Genomic DNA, 7,950 nt, shown 5'->3' on the forward strand with positions numbered 1-7,950 from the left:
GGAAATGAGGCCTCCGAGACGGGCCTCGGGGGAGTACCTCTGTCAAGCCGTTTTGGGTTCTAAACACAGGAGAGGTTTTGCCACCTCTAACGTGCCCCGTTTCTGTTAGCTGCGAAGGGCTAGATTGGAAAGGGTTATTTTTCTCATGCACGTGTTACTTAAGGGATTCTGCTTATTTAGAAACAAAAGAATTAAAATATCAGTATTTCACTTTCGTGTTTTGGGGGCAGAGATTTTGTGTGTGCAGCTTGTGTCAGAGATGCCATCTACATGTTTTCAGGCTGCTGTTGTGAATTAAAAGCTTCACTGGGACAGTGCCAGGACTCCAAGAGGTTCTCTTTTTTTTTTTTCTTCCCCTCTAGATTGTTACTTACTGAAACACTATGTTTGTCTTATGAAGGTTGGACTTGATAATGCTAGAGGTCCTTTCAAACCCTAGTGATTCTGTGATTCTATATAGATGACTAATTTTGAGTTTTAACTCATATTAAGAGCTGAGCTTTTGTATTTTCAGTAGTTCCAAATAGATAATAGTTTTTGATGTACATATATAAAGCACTCAGTACAAAGTAATACAGTAATTTGTGGTAGTGTAATAAGTGTCTGCTAATTCATAAAACTAGTTTTTGCTAATTTATTTCTCTCTGCTTCCCTTTCAGTGGAGTAGAGGCTAAACAGCCCAACTCTGCCATCAGGAAATGTGTTCGGGTCCAGCTGATTAAGAACGGCAAAAAAATAACAGCTTTTGTTCCCAATGATGGCTGCCTGAACTTCATTGAGGTAACTTCCAGGAAGCGTTCTGGGTAGAGAGTTGCATGTCCCAGTAAAGCAGTAAGCTGGCAGCCTGGGGGGCAGGGGTTGGTGGGGCCCTGCAGAGCCAGTTCTCAGGTGTGGCCTCGCTGCTGAGGGTTCCTTCCCCCAGAACGCTGCAGGGGACAGGAGTCCTTTGCTCACTCACATCTACTTACCGGCAGCCTTCAGTACTGCCCTTGGACTGTGCAGGGTGCTGCCAGGGGTGCCTGTGTGGGCGTCACAGAGGGGTGCAGTGCTGACAGCTGTCACTCTTCTGCAGGAGAACGACGAGGTGCTGGTTGCTGGCTTTGGCCGGAAGGGTCACGCCGTCGGGGACATCCCTGGGGTGCGCTTCAAGGTCGTCAAAGTAGCCAATGTTTCTCTCTTGGCCTTGTACAAGGGCAAGAAGGAGAGACCAAGATCATAAATTTGGGTGAAACTGCCAAGAAGGCAAATAAACTTTTTAATTGGAAAAAACGTGCTGTGCTTCTTATTTTAAGGGTTGTGATTTTTTAGTGTGTACCTGCAGATTCCTCAGAGAGGGTGGTGGGTGCTGTGTTTTGGGTGCTGGCAGCTGGCTTGTCCTGCCAGAAATGCTCTGCTGCTGAGTGACAGGAGAGAGCCAGAGCATCATCATAACCAGCAAGCGAGCCTGGAAAGCATTTCCAAATGGACCTTGTGTGGACCAACACAGCTGTCTTCTAGCAACTTCATAATTAATTAATAAATTAACCTCATAATTAAGAGACTTATTAGTGCTTTGTGCACCATCCCTGATTGCCAGCATTTCCATGAGGGTTTCTTCAGCTGCCTAACTAGAGTTAGCAACTGTCCTGCAGTCAGGATGCACTGATAGACCCCTCTTCCTCAGCTGTGGGAGCAAGCTGCTTTGCAGGAGAAGGGGTAGGTCTCCAGGCTTTCCTCATGGCCTCTGTTAGGAGGCAGTGCTGCAGGAGCACAGAGGAGGAAGGCACCACATCACCCTGGCACATGTCCAGGACAGAGCTGATGTGTGTCACACTGAAAAGTGGGGCAGCTCTTTACTGCTTGGTGTCCTCACAGCCTTACTGACCCGCAGGGGCTGCACCACCAGGAACGGGGGTATGCACAGGGGGGGCTGCTGCAGTGGAAGGGCCTGGGGGAGGAACAAGTCCCCTGCCCCATCCTGCAGGAAAGTTACATTTCCCTGTTCTGCCAGTAAAAGCCCAGAGTGGGTGTTTTTGGATGTTGGTACAGCATTTACAGATGGAATCATAGAATTATTAAGATTGGAGATGATCTCTTAAGATCATCAAGTCCAACCATCACCCAACACTACCATGACCATTAAAGCATGTCCCCAGTTGCCACATTGACATGCTTTCTGAACCCCTCCAGGAATGGAGACTCCACCACCTCCCTGGGCAGCCTGTTCCAATGACTCACCACTGTGGAGTAAAAGATACTCTTCCTAGTATCCAATCTAAACCTCCCCTGGTGCAACTTAAGCCCATTTCCTCCCATCCTACAGCTAGCAACCTGGGAGAAGGGGCCAAAACCCCTCCTCACTACAACCTCCTTTCAGGTAGTTGTAGAAAGCAGTAAGGTCTCCCCTCAGTGTCCTCTTCCCCAGGCTAAACAATCCCAGTTCCCTCAGCCACTCCTCATAAAACATGTTCCCCAGACCCTTCACCAGCTTTGTGGCCCTTCTCTGGACCTGCTCCAGCACCTCCATGTCCTTCTTATCCTGTGGTGCCCAAAACTGAACCCAGCACTCAAGGTGTGGTCTCACCAGTGCCGAGTCCAGGGGCACCATCACCTCCCTGCTCCTGCTGGTCACACCATTTCTGACACAGGCCAGGATGCCATTGGCCTCCTTGGCCACCTGGGCACACTGCTGGCTCATGTTCAGCGACCATCCCCCAACACCCCCAGGTCCCTTTCTGCCAGGCAGTTTCCAGCCACCTCTCCCCACGCCTGGAGCATTGCCTGGGGCTGTTCTGACCCAAGTGCAGGACCCGGCCCTTGGCCTCCTTGAACCTCGTGCAATTAATGTAGTGAATGTAACTGTTAGGATGAAAGGATGTCAGGCAGCACAATTACACTTCCTGGTCTCTCTATTAGATCTTCTGTGACCTTCTGCTAGCCACTCAGGGGTGGTGGGTTTTTGTTTTTGTTTTTTAAATAAAGAGAGGTAATTCCACTTCTATAAAGTAGCCCTGTCCTCTGAAGGAAAATCAATTGCTTTTCAGGAGCCCAGCATAATTACTTTTTCTTTGGATACTAAATAGTTACACTGCTGTGTAACTATGTGAAGGTGGGTGGTTGTTGGGGGTGGTTTTTTTCCCAAAGCCTGAAGTATTATATATATATCACTCCCCTGCTTTTGCCTATCTGTTCAGTGGCTCGGCGTAGATACAATTTGAGAGATGTATTATCTGTAACAAATACTGCACAATCCAGAGCTTAATCACAGACTTGAACTTTTTTAGGAGAAACAGTCTGCTGCCTAGTGTAGCTGCAGTTTTATCCTCAGTCATCATGTTAGTCATAAAACTCTTCCCATAGGAACTGAAATGAAATTTCTTACTGCTAGGTCTGGCCGAAGACACCCTGATGTTTCTTTGGGACTGTTAAAATCATCAGGAATCAAAACATCCCCTCGAGCAAGTTCAGAGGAGAAACTGCATGAATTTTAATGCTTATTTTGGAAAAGATCTGTCCTCAAATCAAAAATGTAAAGGTGCAAATAGTATTTATTGATGGTCCTCAAGTGACGACAGCAGTTTAGTTTCTAGTGTGAAGACTGGCAATGGCACCTGACACACAATTCATCAGGTTTAGGTCCTCCAAGGATTATTAAATCTTATGTCTCATCTCTGTCCTGCTCAGCCCATAGAACTTCACCCCACTGCTTTCATGTCAAGTGCAAATGAAGTCTTAACTATTGGATGTGGGTAAGTCTGCCTGGTTTGGAGACACTCGTCTCTTTTAGTGCACTCCAGCTGTTTTCATTTAACTGCTGTGTATGCACTTGAACATGTCTTCCAGTAGGGCTGTTGGGCTCTTTTTGATAGTTCAAAAATAATTCTAAATAGTTGTGGGTTTTTTTTTTTTACTTTTCAAAGATGTCTGCGCCATACCTGGGCTACCTGAAAACCTGAAGTACGTACTCAGTTTGTATCTTCAATTATTTGTCTCTCTGTATTGTTCAGTTTCGCAACATCACTTCATAAGGTGGATGCCAGAACTTGCACAAATTACAGAAGAGGACATCAACCAAGAAGCCAAGGCATCCCCTCTGTATCAGCCTCCAAATCAGTGCCAGATCTTCCATTGGGTTGACACTTTCACTCACGTGTTTTATCTCTAATTTGGCCCCTTGTAAGTACATTTTGCACAGAGCTCATAGCAGAGCGCTGGGTTGTTTCATGTTGAAGCTATTTTCTGCAGTAAAACCTCATTTACGTGGCTGAAGTTGGGATTGTAAACAATTCCCTCATAATCACAATTCATACGTGTGTTCATCAGAAGACTCTGCTTCAATCAATATTCATTAAATTCTATGAAAATGGAGTAAAAGTTTACAGATTGAGAATCTCTACTCCTGGGTATTTTGAGGCTTGGTCGTCATGGAATTTGTGAGATTGCGATTTAAATCCTTGTTTGAGCACAGAAGCAATGGTGAATCTGGGCTTCCCTCATCCTTGCCAGGGCAGTAGCCCCAGTCACAACAAAAAGTGATTTTTGCTGCAGCCCCTTCCCAGCTTCATGGGGGATCTCTGGAAAAGCTGCTCCCTGCAGCTCCAGAATTACAACTCCCTCTGCTGGAACCCGATTTAAAAACCCGAGAAGAATTCCAGAGTGAGGCCTTCACATCTTGACTAGTGCAGGGTTAACCACTGATAAGTTTTTTCTTTCATGCAACAATTTGTGTGTTCTGCTGTGTTGTTTTCACCCAAAATGTTACGTGGATAGATTTTGGGGATGTCCTGCATCTGCCCAGTACTTCTTACAGCTTCACTGAATCAAAGCTACTCTGTATGCACAGTAATTTCAACCATGATGGTGCTGTTGTATGCCCAGAAGTCCCAGCTATGTCCTTACCACATCTGCTGTGGCTCTGCCTAATGCTTCTGTGAAAGGAGTGGGTAACCGAGTAACCAGAGGTAGCACATAGTAGACATGCACACATGTTCCACCAAGAAGCCTCTGAGACCTTGCCTTCATCTGGGAGCAGAACCACGTAAGCAGGCAGCCAGGTTTGAAAGCACCTGCTGCCATCAGTACAACTCTGCTAATAACCTGCAACAAACCAACGGCAGGCACACCTGAGAGAAACCAGATACAAAATCACACACACAACAACCAGAACATTGGGGTTTTTTTCAGGTGATCCCTGATTACACCCAGACTGAAAGCTACTGGATGAGCGAGCCCAACACTGAACTGTGACTCACAGACTGCAGATCTGACCACAGTTCCTGGTGGAAGAGACAGGTCCCTGTCAGCTAGTTTAAGCTACATAGGATGGTCCTGGGTATGCACATGGTATCCGACACAACGGCTGGTGGTAGGATTCCAGCTCAGTTTCAGGGCACGTGTTACGTCAACTCACAAGACCATCAGGTTCTGTTACTCCAGCAAACTCAAGTCTGTTTGTGTTAGTTTTTTTTATTTGCTTTTCTTGCCTAATAAATTTATTAGTCGGGCTGTCAGTAGTACTCCTTTGCAAGAAAGGACTTTATTGCAACCAGCAAAGAAGGCCATCGAAGTCCTTGTGATTCAAATTGTTTTCTAATTCTAAGGTCAGCCTGGCCACAGAGCAGATGAAGATTCATCCAGAGGTAAACACAGATAGACCAGTTTCCAAAAGTAGGGCACTGTTATGAGATAATCTTGCCACTAGATGTTGCTATCAGTACAATAAGGAGGGAAGCTGTAACATAGAAGGTGTAAGCCAAAAAGTTATGTGTATTTTAACAAAGGAAATCTTCAAAATAGGAAATTCAGCTTTTAATTGATTCAGTGTCTTCCTGTTAGGAAAATGGGACGCTTCCTGGCCTGTTGCCTTTGCGTGCCTCAAGGGTGGGTAGATGCTACACAGGAGCACAAGAGCTTAGGGAGCAAATTCACTTGAAAACTTGTTAGATAAGAAACATGGAAGAGAGTAACACAGATGCTTATTCCTTCATCAGGCATGTGTAGATTCTAGAGGTTTGGCTCAATTTCAGGCTTGGGTTTTGCATTTGGTTTTGTGTTTTGTTTTTTTTTTTTAACTTTCTGCAATGTAGCAGAAATGAGACTATTAAGGTGAAGGGAAAACAATGGTTACTCAGGAGTAAGAAAGCACACAGAACTGGGAACAGAATAAGTAAAGTATGGAGTTATTAAAGCTAGTTGCACATTTTGAGTTGCATTTTATTATATGTCTTTAGTCAACACTTGGGCACCAGGATTCCTCTAGCAAATGTGACTGTGGATTCTGTCAGTGCCCAGTAATAACTTGTGTTACCAACACTGTCAAAGGAAATCAAACAAGGATGAGCCAAGTCAAACCTCATCACCAAGTCAGTACTAGAGGCGTTTTAAGCCCAAAAAAGAAGCATTAAAACGACATGTTATACAACCCAAATCCTCCATAATGGAGGGGAATCCACTGAGATCAGAGAAGAGGTGAACTTGCCCATGTTTCTAGTTCATTAGCAAAGCATAATAGGAAATATTAAAGGACTTTGTTAATCCTATGAAGCTAACAATACCTGACTGCTGGATGCAGGAGAAGGAACCTTAGAAACCCTGGAGAAGCAATCAGTGCTTGGTGGAGTGAAGCCTGGCTGGAATCCACCAAAAATCAGTTGAGGAGTTTGATTTGGATCAAGTGCAAAGGAAAGAAGGATTAGTGCATTTCCACAGGCTGCCAAATCTTTTTCAAGCTGTGCTCAGCCCGTGTTCTCTCCTGCTGTGGGCTCTACCTGCCCCCAAAAATGAAAAGGAGTCAACTGTGGCGCTTGCTCAGCAGAAACAAGAATCATTACAAGCAGTCTGCATTTTGAGGTGATGTATTCCAAAAGAGACAGACCCAACACCAGGGATTGCTTCCAGTGATGCAGGTGACTGCTGGTGAAAATCTGCTTACTGGGATTCTTCACTATCTATAGCCTAATCCCGGGCAGCAACAAAGGTGGGGAAAGGAAGCACCTGAAGAGTATCTCTCTCCATCTGGCCTCTGCTGTTGAGGCTAATAGTGCCTCTCTGCTGAACCCAGCAGAGCACAGAGGAGCACCCAGCCTAATCCCTTTGGACAGGGACACCTCTTCCAGCGTGCTGTACTAATGACAATGCTAAAACATAATACTACAGGAAAACACTTGGTTTTCTAATAGGCTTGAGGAAACAGAAGGAGTTCAAGGCAAGGCTCTGTAAATCCATTCTCCTTTCAAACACAGCAGCAAACTCTCCTCACACCTTAAGCTGAAATTAATCTTCAGCAGGTGACAGTTACAACAAGCTCTCAAGTGGTGAAGTGAAAGCTTCCTTGTGGTGCAGGGTTTTTGAAGACTCAAAGAAATCTAGGACATAAAGATAACAGGTGTGGCACCTTCCTAATGCTTCCTGAGCAGTCAATATATGGTTAGTTTTGCAGCTGTGAGCTTCAGGTATATATTATTTTTCACTCTAGATGGTAAGAACTTACTGCTAAGAAATGCTCTACACTCTTCAAAGCACTTTTAAAAGCCTACATGTTACTAAAAATATGCACAGTTTTCGTACATACACTGTTCTCTAGAAGACAGGATTTTGGAGGAAATAATTCTACCTTGATATTGAGAGGAAAGAGCAATCATTATTCCTTTGTGCTGCATTGAAACACTATGCAATATAAATGTACATGTCTGTCACAGTTTAGGGTCAGGGCTGCACCCAGACCTGTAACAGATGCTGTTAACCCTTCTCCCCACCAAAAAGGGGAAGAGAAAGGGAATGAGGTACTTATCCATTAGAAAAGTAAAACAGCTTTAACAAAAGCACTGCTACTTTAGATGATAATAATAAATAATATTTTTTTTAAATGGCATATATACAAACATATACAAACCCAGTACGGAACCCCACTCCCCCCGATGGCAACACGTCACCGTCACCCCCGGCTGGGGAGACGCCCCCGGGGAAGGGTCC

The 7,950-nt window shown here is 44.9% G+C and overlaps 2 protein-coding genes across 2 annotated transcripts in view; one reads left to right on the forward strand and one right to left on the reverse strand.

Moving 5' to 3' along the window:
• The window catches only part of RPS23 (ribosomal protein S23), a gene marked incomplete at its 5' end in the record, with an annotated part of 1,514 nt that extends 245 nt beyond the window's left edge, over positions 1 to 1,269 (forward strand). Inside the window, 2 exons of the mRNA XM_008942580.1 lie at positions 660 to 780; positions 1,073 to 1,269. Coding sequence (XP_008940828.1) covers positions 660 to 780; positions 1,073 to 1,219 — 268 coding nt within the window. The remainder of the gene's footprint in view (positions 1 to 659; positions 781 to 1,072) is intronic.
• A 4,940-nt stretch (positions 1,270 to 6,209) lies between these two features.
• Positions 6,210 to 7,950, reverse strand: part of ATG10 (autophagy related 10) — an 82,128-nt gene continuing 80,387 nt past the window's right edge. The window contains exon 7 of the mRNA XM_008942581.1: positions 6,210 to 6,348. Within this exon, the coding sequence (XP_008940829.1) occupies positions 6,210 to 6,348 (139 nt within the window). The remainder of the gene's footprint in view (positions 6,349 to 7,950) is intronic.

Source organism: Merops nubicus, unplaced genomic scaffold (genome assembly GCF_000691845.1).
Source record: "Merops nubicus isolate BGI_N331 unplaced genomic scaffold, ASM69184v1 scaffold10536, whole genome shotgun sequence".
Classification (NCBI taxonomy): domain Eukaryota; kingdom Metazoa; phylum Chordata; class Aves; order Coraciiformes; family Meropidae; genus Merops; species Merops nubicus.